A 21,387-nucleotide genomic window follows, 5' to 3' on the forward strand; every position below is an offset into this window, starting at 1 on the left:
CAGCATTTTTAGATTGAGTAAGAACATACATGAGTGTTTTAAAAATTTTACCTCTCCAAACAAACCAATAAACTGCAGCTTGCATAGAGCGGGCAATTCGACTTGGCAACAGTAAAACAAGACTTAAATACCAAAGGTGAGATGTAATATATATATTAACAATCCAAATTCTTTGTTCAAGACAATAGCCACGAAACTTCCACGATTGGCATAAACCTTTCACCTTCTGGAGGGCTAGAGACCCAATTTTCTAAAATCATTTGTTGGACCGTGCAATAAAAATAGACACCTAAAATCTTTATCCTATCAACATGGAGAATAGGAAAAGTAATCATCCGAAAATCCCAAGTACCAAATGCAAGCAACTTGTTATCTGCTGAAAATTTATGCATGTTCCACAATATTTTGTATTACTTGAATAACTTGATTAAGTTGAGCTTCATCTCGTACTAAAACAAAAAGATCATCAGCATAGTAACGCACTGTAAGGTGGCGTTCAGCAAAGGAAATATCTATTTGCATAGCATGTAATTCACAAATCAATGATGAAATGTAAATATTAAAAAGAGACATAGAAAGCGGACACCCTTGTCTAATAGATCTCTTGATTGTTACAAACGGTGTTATATAACCATTCAGCTGAATTTTAGATCTCGCAAACATGTACACAATTTTCACTTGATTAATTACAGCAGGATGAAATCCAAATTTTTCCATTACTTGATATAAATACCTATGGTTAACCAAATCAAATGCTGTCCTTAAATCTATAGATAGAAGGCCACCTTTACATTTGTGGTATCAAAATATGCCACTGCATCGCGAAGATCCATCAATACATCAAGAAGTTTATTACCTTCTAGAAAACCTGCTTGCATTGGCTGTAGGATGTTGAGAGCACTGTTTTTAACCTATTGAAAAAGTATTTTGCTACGAGACAAGTAGGATTTGGTAACTTTGGTACTAACATATTGACACCTGTAGCAAAGGATTCACTAATTACACCATGATGCAATATTTCATTGACAATCGTACTAAACTCATCTGCTATAATAGGAAACACCTTTTGATAAAATTCTGCTACTAATCCATCAATGCCAGGAGTTTTCTAACGCTGAAAACTGAGTATTACCTCATGGATCTCAATTTTGGTATATGGTTGCATTAACATATCATTATAATCAGATGTCACTGTATAACCTGGTAGAGGCGTAAATTGCCAAACAGGAGTGTTGTTCTGATTGATACATTATACAACTCTTGGTATGTATTATGAATGGGAGCTCTAATTTCACTCGGATGAGAGTACTTGCTGAGTATTGAAGGTTAATTTTGAAATTAAAGCTCCATTTTTACGTTTTTTGTATGAATTAGATGGTATAACGTCATACGCTCGTTTTTTACCACAGTGCTATCTTTACAATAGTAACGAAATTTTTCAGTACACTGTCTATGCAAATTTAAAATTTTACCTTTCTAATACTGCATATCTCGGTACGATATTAGGGAAGTAGCCCACTAGCTTGGTACGTTAAACCACTAGCAGATTGTAAACATTGCATATAAAATTGCATCATATGGTTAGCTTTGGCATTCCTATCTCAAAAGTGATCGATATATAGCCATTTTTTTTGGGTTGCACATATTGCTTCCACCATTTGAGGCTTGAGATATACCTGTGTCGGTGGTGAAGCCAGACTGCCCAGTGCCGATGAAACTGGTTAAGAAAATAAGGATCATTTAGGCCAAGGGGGACCATTTTCCAGTACGATCGTCCCCAGAACAATACGCCGAACCAATATTAAATTCAAGAACTAGACCCAAATAATCAGTAAACGGGGCTAGACAGACATCATACTTAACAATCAATTTAACAAAGTCTAGATTACAATAGCAACGGTCAATCCTGGACGCCGCATTACTGCGCACGTAAGTAAAGATATGATCCTTTTTACAGTAGATAGCAGTGTCAACAAGCCTATATTGAGAAACAAAATATTGTAGTGCAGGACTATATGATGGTGTCCCGACATAATCATTAGCTCGAAGTAAACAATTAAAATCACCCATGAGCATAATGTTATTAAAGGGCTCAGAAAGCAAATACAACAAATCTTCAGAATATAAGGTCTCTTTATCCGTTCCCATATATATTGACAATTACAGTATTTTTCCAATACAACGCTATCCCTCTGCCATCCACCAACATTTTAAGGGAATCAATTTGTATACCTTCTTTCACTAATATAACAGTTCCAAAACTATGATTCGTCCATGTTGCTAAGATTAACATGACTCTTATAACCAGAGATGAAACAGTGTTCATCAGGGATTCTTTCCTGAAGACATATAAAATCTACGTCATAATCATAAACACATTTTTAATCAATTCTTTTTAACACTATTTTGCATACGGTTTACATTGAGGAAAATAATACGTGTAATGTACAGTGTTATAAGTAAGAAAACAGAAGAGCAAATGCAAGATTGGAATATATCAACGTATTACTATAAACAGAAGACGAGAACGTCAATATAGTCACACTGACAACAAAAAAGGAAAAAAAGTGTTTACAGTATCGTCGTGACGTAAACATTTAGTTATTGAAGCACCACGCCTCGTCTTCTTAAGAGTTGTTATGACATTCACAGGTTGTGAATAATAACCACGTTTCTTTCGTGAACGTAATTCTGTTGTTGTGTCAGGAATGCCTGTTGTTTCACTTTTCAGGTCAAGGTGACTACCGTCTGTATGTGAAGTAGGTGCAATGAATTCCATAATAGTTTTTTGTTTCATAGCTTGGAGGGAGCCCTCAGTATCAACAGGCTGTTTACCAGGAGGACCAGACAGAGTATCGATATTATCAGCACTTGCAAGGTCATTAACACTAGGTGTATGTGTTTCTTCAGCTGCATTGTTGATAAGGCCAGATGTAAAATCAGAGTTGTCATCCGTATGAGTAGCAATCGTAGTAGAGGTGTCAGTTACTGGTTCTGAACTGTTTGGTTATAACTGCACATGTTCACAAGTTTTTTTAATAGTGCCGAGGGATGACATTTGTAAAGGCAGTGGCGGTGCGCTAGATGCGGGCGGGGCGGATTGGGTTGAAAACTCGGTAAATCGAACGACTGACGTTTGAGACGTATGAGGGCCATTCAGTTCTTGTCTTCTTTCCTTATCACAGTCACTAAGTCGGTGAGTTAATGATCGCCAGAAAAAACATAATACAGTCTGGCGTTCATTAAATATGAAGCCACGAAAGCCGTTCATTTAATATGAAGCCACGAAAGCCGTTAGAGTAAATGTGAAGGGATAGTTTTTTTTTTAAGGACAACGTTCAGAGTTCGTATTCCATTGGACACTGCAAGGGGATAATTTTGAGACCATGTCTCATTGGTTATATTTTCCACTGTTCCATATTCAGTCAGAATTTGCACAGTAACGTTATTATCTAGTTGAATATGTAAATTAGACTCTTACCCTGGTAATATTTTCCATTGCGTTGACCAGTTGGACGAAAGAGGTACTACCGTCACTATGTTTAAATGGTACTTTAGGTTCGAGCTTACTTAACACTTTTTCAAAAATGGCATCAGTATTAAAAGTCACAAACACAGCATATTCATCAGAATGAAGTTGGAGCGCAACAATGTCATGGCAGTCCTCTTTAAATAAACCTTCGATCTATTGATGAATAGATATGGGTGACGGGAGATTATTACGTTTTTTCTTGTTAAATACACATTTGATGGTATTTTTTCTAACGAGCTCAGACATCATAATATTTTACAATATATAGTCACTTATATAAATAAACCACACGTAGTGGTAAAGCTAAACATGTCAAACTTCGAAAAAACACTCCACCGCAAAACACGCCCTACCGCTAGCACAGTTTAACAGCAACCACTCGCACGGATCCACCGTGGCCCCTTTATATTAATTTAGTGATCAATTCAAAATGGAGATAAGACTTCAAGGACCCAAATAAAGTAATACTGTAGTTATGTAGCTATCCCTGTTGATAATAAAATTTATTGAAAAGTTGTTTTCTCACTTATTTTCACATGCAACGGATATTATGTTTAATTTTGAATAGTGTTGCAAAAAATAAATAAAAAAATAAATAAATAAAATAAAAAGTTTAACATTATTCATGTACTTTCTTCAGAGCGTCCTACATCCCCTTTGTTTTTGTTGATATAACACATTGAAAGCATCATTTTCTCAGTTCAGGTTGAGACATAGCTACACTTTGGTTGAATGTTTCAGTTTTCAGAATTCTTCCAAGGGTGTATTGATTGCAGAAACTGCTGACTTTTGGAACCACCCATCATGTATGCAAGGTCTCACAAGAGACTCTCCAAGCACGATTATGTATAGCCTACCTATTTGTCTCCTATTTTCTTCCCGTGCTTAATTCTTTAGGATAAAGAATGGGTAACTGCTCAAAACAGGAATCTCAAGGAGATATAAAACAATGACAGCATCAATCTTCTTGTTCCCTTTCGGAAAATATTGCATTACCTTTTGATCTGCTCCTCCCTTCGCAAAATTGTAGTTCATTATCATATCAGATTTGTTTGTCGGAATCCTCCCTTTTATCATTGAGACACTGAGTTGAGAGCACAACAACTTTTTCACTGGGCTATTCCGTGCAATATACCTATTAAACCAAGGTAGCTTTTGAGATGTGATATTAAACGGAAATATTAAAGAATAGGGATCAATTTTATTCGTACTCATCAGTGCAACTGAATTTTTTTTCTATTTAATTGTAAGGGGCCTACAAATGTTAGTTTACCAATGGGAAACAGCTCTTCTGCTAATTCTACTGAAGAAAAGAAACGATCCATAGTAAAATTCCTTTCTGGCCCTTTTATAAGATCAGTTAGTCTATTTACGATTGCCTTAAGTTCATTTTCATCTTGTGATTTACCATCTTTTCCTTCATATCCCTCCATTTTCAAAATATAGCGAGTTTCGGTATATGTTAGCATACCAATGAAAAAAACGAACCACCCCTCCATACTTTCCTAGCTTATTTTTCATAATTACCTTGGATGAGCATCTACCATGACACAAACTTAGCATTTCATCCACCGTTGATGTTCTCTTGGCATTTCATAAACATCGAATCAAGATTGTCCAAACCTCTTGTAATGGATTAATTTTAACTACTTTCCTCCCTTCATCTCTGGTATTTCGTCAACAGTTCAGAGATGGAGTGGGTCAGTAGGTCGGTGGGTCAGTGGGTCAAGTGGGTCAAGTTTCTGAGTAGGTCAGTGGATCGTGGGTCAACAGCATGTGACCCACTGCGACCCACCAACCAACACCCACCGGGACCCACTGCGACCCACCAACCATCATCACCCACTGCGACCCACCACCCACCATGACCCACTGCGACCCACCGACTCAGTATGATCTACCGACCCACTCTGCTCACTGCATTGCAGACAGTATCTTCTGAAGACTGGTAAATTTGTCTTCGTTTTACTATCAAGACCTTCATTTCCCTTCCTTTTCCATTTGTTACTGTCTACTTACCTGAGGTGAGTATATCTAACCAAGTGAAAAATGAACTTCAGGCACTTTTGGAAATTGATATTTTTAATTGTAATAATAGCAATAGGACTTATACTACTACTTGGCTTTCGAGACTTGTGAGTATTTAGAGGAGCTAACTACTGGAAAAAATACATTTTTGAAGCACTGTAATAAATAAATTATTATATAAAAAATTGAATGTAACTACAAGGTGGCGCGTATTGTATCTACCAGTTGCAGTTGGCAACCCTGATCAAATGCGCGTACGAATGCTGCGCATGCTTACGGCACTGAATAGCAGGGCCTCTGGCAATTAGTTTACCATGGAGCGGTGGTCTGTGCAGACGCGAATTGCGGCGGTGGAAGCCTTTATCCGAACCGGTTCTGTCAGTGAGGCTCAGCGGGCACTGCGACGAAACAGTGATGATCGCCATGTTGCTATACCCGAGAGACACAGTATTCTGAGATGGGTGAGACAGTGGCGGGCCACAGGTAGTGTTGTGAACCGGAAATCACCAGGTCGTGGACGAAGTGTTCGAACAAATGTAAACTTGGAACGAGTGCGCGTAGCGATGGAACGCAGTCCCAAACGTTCAGCACGGCAACATGCACGAACATTACATTTGACACGACGTTCATTGGGTCGTTTGCTGGGTGATTTGAAGTTCCATCCGTATAAACTGCAGGTGGTACAAGAGTTGAGAGCCATTGATAAGGAAAACAGACTCAATAACTGCCAGAACATTCTTGAGTTGATTAACCGAGATCCACTGTTCCTCCAACAACTTTTGATGTCCGATGAAGCAATCTTCCACCTGACTGGGTATGTTAATAAGCAAAATTTCCGGTATTGGTCTCAGGAGAATCCTCGTTCATTACATGAAAAGCCTCAAGGTAGCCCAAAAGTTGTGGTATGGTGTGCAGTTGGAATGTGTGGCATTATTGGTCCCTATTTTTTTGAGGATGACGCCGGACATGCAACAACTGTAAATTCCGACCGCTACTGCCATATGTTACAGACGTTTCTCATTCCGGAATTGCAGGAAAGGGGTGTGATCAATAACGTTTATTTCCAGCAAGACGGTGCTACGGCACACACGGCACGCCAAAGTATGTCTATACTCAGAGAAACATTTCCAAACCGCGTGATATCCCGATTTGGCGATGTCTCATGGCCATCCCGTTCCCCAGATTTAACAGCTCCTGATTACTTCCTCTGGGGATATGTTAAGGAAAGGGTCTTTGCCAATCGCGTGAAGACAATTGACGAACTGAAGACTGCCATTCGTCATGTGATAAGTTCCATTCCACAGGATACGTTAATGCGTGTGATGAATGCCTTCCCACGTCGCCTGCAGCAGTGCATCCAGGAAAAAGGCGGACATTTACAGGACGTTATTTTTAAAGTTTAGTGAGCTCCTTCGACAAGTGTTGTACAGTGTACAAATTGCCAGTCCATATACTTATATTCCATAACAGTTTTGCATTAAAACTTGCATAACACACCTTTGTATTTTCATTTGAAGTTGGTAGATACAATACGCGCCACCCTGTATGTGTGCCTGAACATTATGGTCAAATTGCAAAGAAAATGAAATTACTTTTGGTATAAAGTAAGGCCTTAATCCAAACTGGGATGATATATTGCATTCATTATAATGCATAATATCCTAAGGAGGTAGTGAGGATCCGAATTTTTGAGAAAAGAAATGAGTATCTCGCAAACCGTTAAACTTACGGAGCTGAAATTCAGTGTATTAACTCTTTATTGAAAATAAACAGAATGTGTCCTAGCATTTTTTTAAATTCTCCTTTATGGGGGGGGTCTTTCTATATATGGAAAATTGGTAGTGAGTTGGTTGGTAAAAATGGTCGACCCGATCGACGTTATTTAAGAAAAAAAAATCAAACAAAAAATGAAGTAGTTGGTTTCATATATCCATTGCTTTGTACTATAATAATTGCAGAAGCTTATGTTTATTATATGGAGCGCTTACAGCACAGGACAATTAACCCATAAACTTGCAAGAAAAATAGGCATAAAATTTGTACTGTAAGCTTAATTACACGGAAATGTTAAGTTTGGATTGCACGCATAATTATATGAAAACATTTTCATTTTTTTCCTCTTTACGTTGGTCTTCTTACCTTGATTTGGAACTTTAAAATTTCATCCTTTTTTCCACTGAAAAGTATCGATAATTCAATATTATGATAATTTAATTGAAGTTCATCGTAATTTGGCACATATCAAACAGCAGTGCGGTAATTGAAGGGGAACAAGAAGGAAAATTCCCATTCACCTCTGAACACTTTCCATGAACCTCGTTCCCTTTCGCTTTCTAGACGGGGTAGGGAACTTGGTATTCGCATCAGACCTTCATGTGTAATTACAAAAATTAAATTTATAAACAAATAAGAAATCATCAATTTAACAGGCTTTTATTAATAATTTATTCACAAGTTTCCCTATCGAAGGCGTGGTAGATGAAGCTTCTGTTCTTCATGAGTCGACATTGCCAACTAACATGGTCGATATGGAAAAGATGTTGTATGGTGATAGAGGGAGACACTTCTTGCTGAGTATTTCAAAACTGACTAAGAAAAATCGTTATCAGACTTAAGTCTAACAAGCAGATTGTCGATGAGGAGTTGCAGAAATCGGGTAGAAGTATTATATATTTCCGGAGTGCGAACGGGGATTTCCGCTTATGAATTTACAGATGACTGATAAAGACTAAGACTAAGACTAAGAAATAGACTAAGGTTAAGAAATACACTAAGACTAAGAAATAGACTAAGTGCTCAAACATTGTCTAACTTGTTGTTCGTCAATGTTAATGGCCCACCGCTAGACAAGCTCGAAATAGACGAGCTAGTTATTTCTTGACTGAAGGATGGACATCATTCCGCTGGGGATGATTTACCACGAAAAAGTTACCAACAGGAAATAAACTCGATTTCGGATTTGTTTTAAGGTGGAAAATTACGAAAATGTATACTGGTATTACTAATGGCTTATTTGTGTTATTCAACTTCCTAGCAAATTTTTAGTAAGTCTCTTCTTTGCTTTAGGTAAACTACTTTGAATAAATATTCATAATAATTGCAATTATGCATATCTGTAACTTAAATTTAACGTGGTGTTTTAGTGATTACGCAAATTACAATTATGAGCATACATTATGGATATGCTCTCAGATAGGGTGCCCGAGCACCTTTATACTCTATGAAAAACTGATTTTTCAAGTCTTTTGTAAAAAAAAAAAAAAAAAAAAATACTGTGAACTGAGAAACCATGACCTTTTCCATATTGTACAGGGGTATTTTCCTGAGAATAGAAGTTTCTTTTGAAATGCGTTCAGAAATTAACACTTGCAAGAATACTCTCTTAGTACAAGTATATTTTAGGCACACACTAATTTACCCCCACCTCGAACTGTTTCAATTTCCTCACTGACAAACACTTTACCCTTTTATATCGTAAAGGTCAAATCCACCGTTATTGTAACAGAGTGGTGCTTGAGCGACTGACTAGAAATTCAAACTCCGATTAGTGACAATTTCAGTCTTGTTTTATTACAAGTGTAAACTCTTTAGTCAGTACAGAAGAGGCCGTGGATCGTGTTCAGAGTTGATGGCGATGGATTTTGGTGAGTCAGAGTAGGTCACAGTGGATGAGAGTGGTTCATGGTGAGTGGTGGGTCGCGGTAGGTCAGAGTGGATCACGGTGGGTGGTGGGTCAGAGTGGGTCACGGTGGGTGGTGGGTCACTGTGGGTCGTGGGTCAGTGGGTCGTGGGTTACGGTAGGTGGTCGGTGAGTGGGTCATGGGTCGTTTCCATTGACTCACGCCAACTCTGCAGGTCTCAAGGCTGATAACATATTTTTGAATATATCACGACTCATTGTTTCTTTGTATATATTTTCTCCAAGTTAATTTGACTATGAGTCTGTTATAGATAATTCATTTCAAAGTTTGCACCCGTTAGCAAAAGGAGAACATACAAGTTCATACATTTCCTTCTTGTTTCCAAGATTCAGGTTTCTTAGCTTCTATCATATTCGTATATTTGACAATTACTTGCATAATCTATGGTGTAAAATAGTACTTGAAAGCATCAGTAATACATCGGATTCTGCAATGTAAGTAGAACTTTCTTCATCACTTTCAAGCACACACTTTTAATTTCGTCTTCTTGTACAGTCCTCTTACTGATTGTTACACAAATAATAGTACTAAGCCAGTAAACCTGTTGGCAAAAGTATTGCGAATAATAACACTCTGTCTTTAGTTTTTTTTTGTTTTGTTTTGTTTTGTTTTCTTCTCAGAATATTCAGTTGTTAAAGAAACGTTGCCAAATCATAAATAAAGTTTATTTGACTTCAAAAGCTATATTAGGGGTACCATTAGCTATTAACATTTCCTTCTGTGTTGGGTTGGATATGTCTCCAGGGATTTGAGAGCTCATATTAGATTCCCCACAAGTAATGTAACTTAAGCAGCCAGAAGAGGGCATACTTCTTTGGGTGATTACACAATCAAATTTGAGAGTGACTTGAAATTACCACAGCCAGAGGTGGCAATCGGGCTCAATTCCCTTCGAAATAAATTAGTCATATGCACAACTTGATTAAAATTTGTCGGTACCGAAAAGAAAAAATATAAGTGCTTATTCACGTGCTGTGCATAGCCCCTGAAACAAAATCCTAAATACGCTACTAACCACCGAATTTAAAATGTAGACTTTCACTGAGAAAAGCTACTCTAACGGACGTATCTACTTATCCAAGAGTTAATCCACCAGAGAAAATTTTATGCTGTAATGAGTAAGTGCCGTCTTTCTTATATTTCTTTATTCTCTTGTTTCCTAGACAAGAAAGCTATGTACCAAAGCCCTTAAATAAACTAATAATAATTAGAGAAGTTAAAGGAAACTTTTCAGACTGATAACTTGAATTAGGTCTGATTCACCTTTACTATGTAGCTAATGTACTTGAATTTTGTCTATTTTTATAATCCGTAATTATTTGTGGTATATTCTTTTTCAGCAAGGATACCCCGAACGATTCAAAAATTACATTGTAGTTAATATGAACCAATATACACTGATGGTTGCCAAGATATTCTGTGCATTTTTACCGGAAAAACACAGGAAAAGGGTAAATACTTAATTTTAAATAAATATTATAATTAAGTTCGTTAATTTATAGTAGAAATGGAAATGTCATTGAACATTGCTTCTTGTTGCAAGGAATAATTCGGTAGCTTCACTAATTCAAATAAGGTAATGAAATTATATTACTTAAATATGAATTTTTCAGATATCTTCCTTTATGTTTGAACGTACTCAAATAACTAAATAGAAAAGCATGTTCTGCAACTCATAGACTTTTCTCTAAGAGTATATTATTTTATATTAGTATTAGTATTAGTATTAGTAGTTTTAATAGTAGTAGTAGTGTTAAATCCCATTAAAAGTACTCGTTGAGCAAAACAATACGTTTATTGTAAATGTTCATAACGTATAACAGTTTCACCAACTATCCACTTGGCTTCTTCAAACACTATAAATACACAGATAATGATAGATTATTTATATAAGAGATAGCGAAACAATTCCTGAGTGTTGATTGACCACCACAAGCTACTTCAGCCAATCCTATTCAATTACAAAACCAGAATGTAAAACAGAAACAAAATTTGCTAATCCCCTTTTCCTACCCCCCTTGACACCATATTTATACATATCTTATTTACAAAATAACCTTACAGATAACTGGTAAATATGAATATTAAATGAACAGTAAAGAATAAATAAATAACACTGTAAAACTTTGTCTCATATAGGTTGTAGGTAGAGTATTTAATAAAAAGAGTGTCCGGAATCGATCTCCCACTACTAATTTTATTATAAAATTTCTCTATAAAAGTATTTTTACAAAATACTGTACAAAATAATCTCTCTAGAATCAAAGGTTTGTTATAGATGGTCTTTGACCGTAAGGTCGCAGATAGAATTTCCAACAGAGCCCCGAAGCAGGCTAATCGAAGTGGAATTGGGTGCCCAAAGCTCTGAAGCAAGCAGTGGGTAGGTTAGATGGCCAACAGAGCCCCGAAGCAGGCTAAGCGGCTGAGGTTAGGATTCCCAGTCAGAGCGCCGAAGCAGGCTAAGCCAGGAAGAAGGATAGGCGTAGTCCCGAAGCAGACTAGAAGCCCTGGGGTTAGGTTACTCCTAAAGTGCCGAAACAGACTAGAGGAGGGTCACCAGAAAATTGGTACTGAATTGCCTTTGTCCATCCAATTTATAGGGTTCCTTGGGTGGCGGTGGCGCTGCTGCTCTGATGTCGTCTTCTGCTCCGTGAGAGGGGCCAGAAGCCGTCGTCTGCATGCGACTGTAGGTCCCTCTGGTGTGAAGTCTTCTTGCCGAACCACGTGGTGGTGTTTGTAAACACGACATGTGAAATGGTTTGTTTACAACATCACATAGGATATTACAATATAAATAAATAAATAATATAGAATAAACAAGTGAAACTAAATTTTACAAAAAATAACCTGTACAATTAACATATTCAATCTTTAAGGCTCCTTAACAATTTATCCACTGTTCATCAATTTTAAGTCCTTAATTCCAGTTCATGATCATATATTCTAATTCAATGAATCTTGCTTCCTCCCATTTTCTCACTAACCTTCTCTTCTCTTGGCCCAATACTTTAACTTCACTCCAATTAATTGAATGTTTCGTGTCTCTTATGTGCTTATAGACTGCATTTCTGTCTCTCTCCATCCTAACATCACCATTATGTTGTTTTATTCGTTCCTTTAACCGCTTTCCCGTTTTCCCAATCTAGCACATATCTCACTTACTGCACTGAATCTTATATATTACTTCTTCTTTCTCTATCATTCTTTTCTCCTCTTCCTCCCCCCTCTTTTTCGCTTCTCTCCTATTACTTCTAGTAATCTCTTGCTTCCTTTCTTGTATGTGGAAATACCTCCAATCTTCTTCAGCATTATATTGATTACCTCTGTGTCTTTCCCCATACTCTCTATCCCCATCATATTTTTCTTTCTTCTTTTCCTCCTTCCAGTCTTCGTACTCTTTTTCCTTCTTCCCTTCCTCTTTGTCTTTTGTACCTTAGTTTCTTCTATCATATCAATTTCTCTCTAACTGTTCATGAATTGCCTCTATCTCCTCCTCTGTTTTTCTTTCCTCACTGCCTGCTTGATTTTCCCCTCCATGTTGTTAATGAAGTTTATTTTCGTGAAATAATCCACATCACTCCTTGCATGGCAGTAGTTTTCCGACGCACAACTTGTCTGGTACCATTTCGTATATATATATCATTCCTTCCTTCTTCTCTATCTTCGTGTCAAGAACACCAATTTCTCTTTTTCCACTTGCAACTCTAGTTCTATGCTTTTCTTTATCTTCAATGACATACGAATTTCTGTAATTGTCTTCGTGTCAAGTTCCATATTCCTATACAATCCTCAACGTACCTACTAAAAAAAAAAAACAATAATTCGTCATCTCCTTTTGACTTTTCTTTCTTCTCCCAATCATTTATGACAATCTCTGCCAACGCCGGACTCAACCTGGACCCTTTGCTTAGTCCCTCTTTAATTTTAACCAACCTATCACAAATTATGCAGTAACTATTCCTCCACATGAAGCTTCGGACCTCTTTCATCCATTAGCCGTTCAATTACATAAAAACATAGAATGATAAATAGTGCAAAGTATATTTGCAATTCTTACTGTAGGCTACCTTTATTTTGATTGAGTAAAAGAAGTGTAAATGATTCACTTCAGAAATATTTCAAGCAATCTCCAATATTTTAACACTAAATTGTAGTTTCTTTGTACAGTATAAAACAGATCATTAAATGTGTATAAACACATGATAATTTTAGCCCTAAAAGAGATCATATGTCACTTTGAAAGAATTAATCTAATAAAAAATGTATCTCTTAGTTTTCACTTATCTCATCTTTCTGTTCATCTTTTTAAATCTTCTGAATTATGCTTACAGTTTATCAATAACATAATGTTACTGTAAATTACTTATTTTACTTTTATATTTTATTAATTGTATTTTAAAGTTTTTCCAATATTATATTTTTAAAACGTGTTAACTCTTTTATATTGTATGCGTTTCTAATGGTTTGTATGGCAAAGGTTAGTCGCGAATAGATTATTTTATCCCTCAAGAATGAATGATACGGGATAGAGGATTATTATTGAATTTTAATGTTTTTACATGAAATGTTCCATAAAATATATTTTACTAATGTTCCATAAAATATATTTTACTAATTAAATATGTTATCTAACAACTACTTGAAATGGTATGTTCTTGCGCTTCAGTATTTTAATGAACATACAACCTTTGTGCAATAAAAATTAAGTGAATTTCCATTACATTTTATTGATAATTTTCTACGAAATTCAAATCGATAAAAACAAACTTTGTTGTTACAATATAGGAGGTAACTTCCTATTTCCTCTCGTAATATATTATTTCTTGTATTCAAAATTAAGGAATTGATTAAATAAAGAATCTTTCCTCAGCTTGTAGCAATAAAAACTTTTTTCTTCCGATGTGAATTCCCCTTAAGAGCGGCCACTGTTTCATGTACAGTAAAAGACGGAGAACAGCAGGGTTCGATTTGTTAATTTACCAGTGGGGGGGATAGGTGGATCACAATGTGTATTGCATTTCAATTGTACATTAAGGGGAGTGGGGTTTCAAAGTTGTGAGATGGCCAAAAATATTTCCTGGAGCCTCCTCTAAACAGAGTAGAATAATATTTTATGTTCAAATTCAAAATCTAGCTAAACAAAACATTCAATTATCAAAAGTAACAAAACAATAACAACAAAATGTAGTAAAGATAGAGTAATACAAAAAGTACGTACATAGAACAAACTAAAGTTGTCTCTGTTTAAAGAGAAACATTACTTACGTTTTAGTTGAAGAGGCGAGTTGCATGTGAACATTCTTCGACATTTCTTGCTTTTCCGGTAGATTTGTCTGTAGCACTGTGACGCTTGAATTTTATCCACATTGTTGCATATTTTTCGGCATTAAAGAAACGCAAAAGTGGACCTTTTATAGATACAAAAAGGAGCTTGCTAAGTGTTACAATCTGCATACGATTCCTCAGATTATTCAATGTTTGATTCATAGCACTAAACCCACGTCCACATTCTGCAGTTGATATCGGTAATACTTACACGTTCCTGACCAGCTGGAGGCATATAATAATTGTTCTTGTACAAACGAAATTCTTTCACTACGAGGGAAACTCCATTCATTGACTGTTTCAACAATTTGGATAATGGAGGGATGGCATCGTCTCCGAAGAACACTAGTTCATTTTGATCAACAGGCCAAGAAGCAGAGTTTAACACTGAAGCATCAACGAAAAAATCTTTATTTGAAAAACGGGAGTTTGTCTTAAAGGGATTGAGGAAATTTTAATCGGAAAGTATCAAATTTTGTTTTATCACTAGCAGTAGGCTTAATGATGGACACTTCTTTGAATCTGTTTCTTTGCTCTAATTCATTAAGAGCATTTCTTGATTTCGGAGGATCAACAATCTGTAACGCGCAAATTGATTGATATACCAAATCAATTTCTTGTTTGCCTTCAACTGCAGATACACTTGTTCTGCAAATAGAGCTAAAAACCTTTCAAAATTTCAAGAACATCATTGATTAATATAAATTCCCTGGTGAATAACCAGCTGGCTAGCTTCTTTACTAAACCCTCGAATTTCGATCTCTCATTCACCGGACAGGAGTATCTTTACTACATTTAGTCAAAAGACTACACAATGCAATGTAACTTTCTCACAGTGACCGCACAGAATTGAATGAAGTGCAATCCAACGTACTCCAAATACACGATCCAATTTCAGAATATTTGTTGACAGTTCGTGTGATAATTGTTTTAGTAGTCTCGGGTTTCTTGGGTTATGAGAAAACACTGAATATAAAGCATCCATAAATGTTTGCATATAATACACATCAGAGTCAGATTTAATCTCATCTTGTACTGTAAGCTCAAGTTTATGATTCATACAATGAACCACAATTAAGTCGTTGTTCAAGAGTTCACGCAATCTTGTTACAACTCCATTGTAACAACCCTGCATCACTGCCGCGCCATCTGTTGCTAAGCCAACAACATGATTCTTCAGAACTTTTCCGTTATTCCATGTCCCTAACAAGCTTCCTAATATAGTTTCTGCTGTATTGTTGTCAAGTTCGACAATTTCAGAAAATAGTTACACGCAACACCTTGAGAAACTACACAAAAATAAATTATCATACAAGATTTATTAGATTTTGTTGTGCTCTCATCAATTAAAATATAAAATTTTCTCCTGGTTGCACAATAAACTTAGCAAAAATTTTTATTCATCTCCTCGGCAATAAACATTATCATGTTTTGCACACATGATCGGCGTATAACATATTTCCCACGGAAACCCCATTTAATCTCTGAAGTTCAACCAAAGAAAAATGTGTCAAGAAAGACAGATTTTCTTTAGCAATCATATATGCAGTACGCATGAGTGCTGCTGCTGTTCTAATTTTTTCTTCATTTTGGAGTTGCCATAGACTCGTGCTTTTTTGTATGGAGTTCTCAATGTGCTATTTCTTCCGATTATCCATTATTTCCATGCACTTGAGGTGGGACTTGCATCTTCGATTATCATCAATTTTGTCATTAAGTTTCTTGGGATTAGTTGCAGAAACACCATCTATAAACGCATTGTCGATATGTATGCATTCCATACTATCTACATTACGAGATCGAAATTCACTGCACACGGAACAACTAACTAATTTCATTTTCTTTATTGCCAATCAAGGTCTGCTCTTCTTCCATTTATTAAAACGAGATAACTCAACACAGCCTCTGACATGTGCACTACTCTCGTTTCCCGACTCTCTGAAAACGATACTAAAGCATCATATTTAGCACGTTTTTCTGCTGGTAAGACTTCTATATCGCTATTCACTTCACCAGAAAGTTTTACCTTACCCGATGAAGTGCCTTCATTTGCTGTTGTATTTGGCCGTCTCTGTTCCAGTTGTTTCGTACTGAGAGCATAAAATGACAATATAGTTCGTTGTTTCTCCATTATGACGTCTGTACGTAAATGGTAGTAGAGACACGCATTTTAATGTTTGAGATTAGTTACACGAACACAAATATTCAAAAATAATACACATGCATAGATTTATGATTTCATAAAAGAATAAGAATCTACCAGACTATTGATCGATATAAGTAAGTATTCGGTTTACACCGGTGTGAAATGCACTTGCAACACAGACTTGTGTTCATTCTTGCCTTTGGTTGGGGAGGCTGTAGGATCCAAAATTTCAAACATATGTTGACCGCAAGAGTAATAAACATTTCTTCCTTCTGTAATGTGATACACGGGCAAAGAGGGAAAATTCTGGTCCACTTGTGCTTTTGATAGTACCTCAATGGTTTATTTTCTTGTCGGTGGAAGGAGAAACACATTATTGGTATATTGATGTCCGGTGCTCCGAGTTTCAATGGTAAGTTTAAACATCATATTTTCCCCTTCATCTTTTTTGACAAAGAAGAAGGGGACCCTGCAAATATACTACAGACCTTGAAACAACACGTTTTGTTTTCTTGCATGAATGGTTTAATACTCCCCAAAACGGTATTTTTATGGAGTAGCTAGTACAAACAAATACGGGAAAGAAGAAAAGGGAGGTGAGACAGTGTGAGGTGCAGGTAGCCTGAGCCGAAACTAAAAGTTACTACAACACCACACAAATAAATTAAAATAAATAAGTGGAGTGACTGGGAATATTCAAAATAAAACATGAAATTTACATGAAATGCAAATTACCAACATCTGTATAATCTATTCCCTCTTGGAGATGATAGTGTTCTCCTGCCAGAGCCGCCACTTCCACTGGTAAATCGGTAGAGCATAAAATTAAATTTCAGTTACTACGAACCACAGATCTCAGGGTTATCTGTTCTACAGTCATGGTCGAAAGCTACTATAGTGAGTTGTTTGTTAAGTATCAATAAGGTTAAAAAAAATTATTTAGAAATAACAGGTAGCAGCCTGTTTTCTAACCCACTATACTCATGACTGTTTATTGGTTCTCTGGGCAATTATACTCTCTGAGCCCCATACAGAGAGCCGGTCAGACATACCTATGGCAAGGGAAAATGCCTCCGGATATCACACTCCTGAAAACAAACATTTGATTAGTATCAGGTACTCACCCTGCAGCAAATTGAGTAGAACAAGAAATCTGGTTAGAGATGGTGGTTTTATTCTCATAGAGCTGAACATAAAGATGAGAGATGAATAGCTTACACTCCAATACACTTGATACTTTAACTCCTTCTTCCGTAGTGCACTACCACACACACATACACTTTGCACATATATATATATATATATATTTATATTCATATCACTATTTCATTTTATAAATAACAAAAGTAGAGGGGACTAAACTTGATATAAAGGTCTGTCTGACCTTTTTTTAAATATATATGTATATATATATATATATATATATATATATATATATATATATATATATATATATATATATATATATATATACAAACTTTCTTATCTCCTAATTTTTAGTGAGTTTATGGTCTCTAAACAGTTTAGAGAGGAGAGAAATAAGTTCACACTAGATATCATTAAAAATAAATACGATGATAAAGAAACAAACAAAATTTAAACTGATATAATATCTTTGTTCTGTCGAAACACAGTTTCTGTTGTAGACGAGGATGTCACTCACACAGTTCTAGATGAACAGCACAATGCCCTTCCGCATTACCATTCCACTGTGAAGGGAAATGTTCCTTATGAGCTTAGTTACACTGGCTTGTGAAGTTTCACGAAGTAGACATGTAGTATGTCCTTCAAACAAGCAATTTAAACTGCTTGAACTCCTTGTTCAAATGTCCAAGGAGAGGTACTGCGTAAAAGCGTTACAGGCCTATGGCAATATTTCTACTTGAGATATTGCACATTTTGTTTTCTCCCATACTGGAAGTATTTGTTTCACCAATATTAACGGTGGGGTGTTTGACAAATGTCAAAGTTAGCAATCTCTTTTGAGTGACGGTTAGCACTCAGAGAACGAAAAGAGAAAAAAATTTAACTGTTAGTTCCATTTGTCACTCGTCGTTACTTAATGCAACTTATTTACAAACACAGAAGATATGTCCATGGCTTCACACATTCTGTAATTTCACTTGACGGCGATTTGCACAAGTAGAGTTCACTACACACTCGCGTAGTACTGTTGTTCACGGGAATATCCATGGGGACCGGCACTGTCCTCACGTTTTCCCGGGTTATCAGCAACTATGTAAGCGAAGTCAGATGACTTCCTTACGACGAAAAGCTATATGTTGTCACCTCTAGATACTAAGTTGAACTCCTCTTGTTTCTCTGCAGAAACAAGTATATCAATAACACAAAACCAGGAAAGGAAGAAACTCGCTCCCTTTCGAGTCCTTTGACAAAAGGTTGTGTGCCTTCTGGCTATATTCCGGGTGGTCCTATCTGCAAATACACTTGTTCAGCTACCTTCCGTTGCCAATTTTCACCTTCACCCTTTTGACAGGTGCTGCCCTTACTCCAAGGACGGTCAACACGAAAGCTTTTGCTCCCAGCAGAAGTCTATGAGAGTTTTTAACACAATTATGTTTATCTTCACTTGTTACACACGTATTAATATGAGAAACATATGTTATTATACATAAAAATAAAGGAAAATATACAAAGAATACATAGTTATGAAATACATGAACTGTCATCTCTATCAGAAGCAGCAGTAAGCCCAATTTCCTGTGGCTGTCCTTCAAAACTGTCTGCTACTAATGCATCCATGTTTGTTTGGAGAGGGATAGAGGAAACATCTTTGTTAATATTTACTTTTTCAATTACAAGATCCAAGTGTCTTGTTCGATAAGGGATACACGATGATAAATAAATCAAGAATTTTATACGGTATTTCCAAGAACGTTTTTGAGCGTAATACGATAATATTAATAATTAACATAGAAAAATAAGTCAAAATAGAGTAAACATTTCAAACTGCTGTTGCATCTTGGGAAAGGAGTCTAGGTCCGCTTGCAGACCCGTACTGGTCATGGGGGAAGTGGGGGCGGAAGAGAAGCTTGAGCCTAGCGTCGCACAAACTCACACCTATAGAAATCTAAAAACTCACATGTAGAAGCTAAAAATTTTATGACTTTTTACACAATAGAAGCTGTGTGTCTCTACCCACTGTTTCCAAACCAGTGTGGTTACACTAAGGAAGTTTGTAGAATCCTTCCTGTGTATTGTGAGCTTTATTTATTCCCAAAACTAGTGATTTCTTTCCATGGTGAGTTGTGAGGACCTCACATCTCGAAGTCTAAGGCGACGAGAAGTCGGGAAGAAAAGAAAATTCTCTGTGAGCGCTTGCTCTGTCTTCCAGCCAAAAATCCAATGTATGATTCTCATCGAATATGCTTATTTCTTCAATTATTTACCCATTCTATGCATATTTATATCATTCTTCTTTCATCCCCATGTATGCTATGCATTGTCCAATACCCAGTAATTAGATGCAAACATTTCATTACAATATAACAAGCCTATAAACAACAATAACACAATAAATATAATACAATATGATACAATATTGTATTAATATTCCCGTACTACGCTCCAGTGTTTTACACAATTTAATCATAATACCTTGATATATGTAAAAAGTATGCTAATATTCAAGCAATTAATTTTATCACAATATACTGTATTTACATATTGATAGGTAAATGTGCCCCTCATCTGCATTTTAATATGCAGATGATGGAGAAGGACATTGGCCTTCTACAACAGAAGAAGTGTCATCCAAACTTAGAATAGTCTAAGAGTGTAATTTTAAATATTTTCCATGATAAAGACAGAAGGGACTATGTACAGAGAGGGAAAACAACTATCCCTGGTTGGGACGACATTAGCTAAACGAGAAGCAGAGATGATTTTTCCAGAGGGAGAAAATCCCAGGCATCCCCCCTACAGATCGAACACTAAAGAACACTATATTACCTTGCGGAGTATGATTGTGTTCCTCATTATTACAAGAATGTCCTCAGTATTTTCTTATTTGAAAGAGAGAATATTCGAAAAACATCTGCAAAGTTCCTTGAAGTCAATAAGTATTTTTAAAGGGGATTTGCTTCTGCTATTTTTCTTTCTTAACTCACACAGGAACATTCACTTCTTCATCCAAATTGGCACTTTGGAGGCCTGGAAAACCCCCAATTATTTTTGTATTTTAAATGCGAATGAACATCAAGTTATTAAGAGAATTACTGATACGTACTGATGTAAAACTTTATCAATAAGTTTTAGAATACATTTTTTTTATTTCAGTGGCGTTTCCAATGGAGTTCTAGTGTTCTAACGCAACTTCTCTATACAATATAGAAACATTATGTTCTCAATATATATGCTCTCAATATCTATATAAGATATAATATTTATTTGTTTCTTTGTAATATAAAGAAAGAATACATGAAACATGTTTGTAAAGAGTCCAGCTTTCTAGAGTAGTGAAAATTAAATTGTGAAGGAAAAACTACATTTGTAGGATATATAATTTCGTTTTCTTTTTAATCTCAGTGCAACCTAACCTCGAGAACAAAATGCTAAAAAGAAATAGAATGAAAAGAAATTTCTGTAAGACATAGGGAATTATAACAAATTTTGCCTAGTATAACATTTCTCAG

General features: G+C 36.0%; 1 protein-coding gene across 1 annotated transcript in view; it reads left to right on the forward strand.

The window, feature by feature from the left end:
- The window catches only part of LOC145692341 (uncharacterized), a 28,965-nt gene extending 8,444 nt beyond the window's left edge, over nucleotides 1-20,521 (forward strand). Inside the window, exons 3-4 of the mRNA XM_081767637.1 lie at nucleotides 10,602-10,712; nucleotides 20,462-20,521. Of these exons, the coding sequence (XP_081623763.1) occupies nucleotides 10,602-10,712; nucleotides 20,462-20,521 (171 nt within the window). The remainder of the gene's footprint in view (nucleotides 1-10,601; nucleotides 10,713-20,461) is intronic.
- The last annotated feature ends 866 nt before the right edge of the window (nucleotides 20,522-21,387 follow it).

Source organism: Thermobia domestica, chromosome 8 (genome assembly GCF_964235325.1).
Source record: "Thermobia domestica chromosome 8, izTheDome1.hap1.1, whole genome shotgun sequence".
NCBI classification, from domain to species: Eukaryota; Metazoa; Arthropoda; class Insecta; order Zygentoma; family Lepismatidae; genus Thermobia; species Thermobia domestica.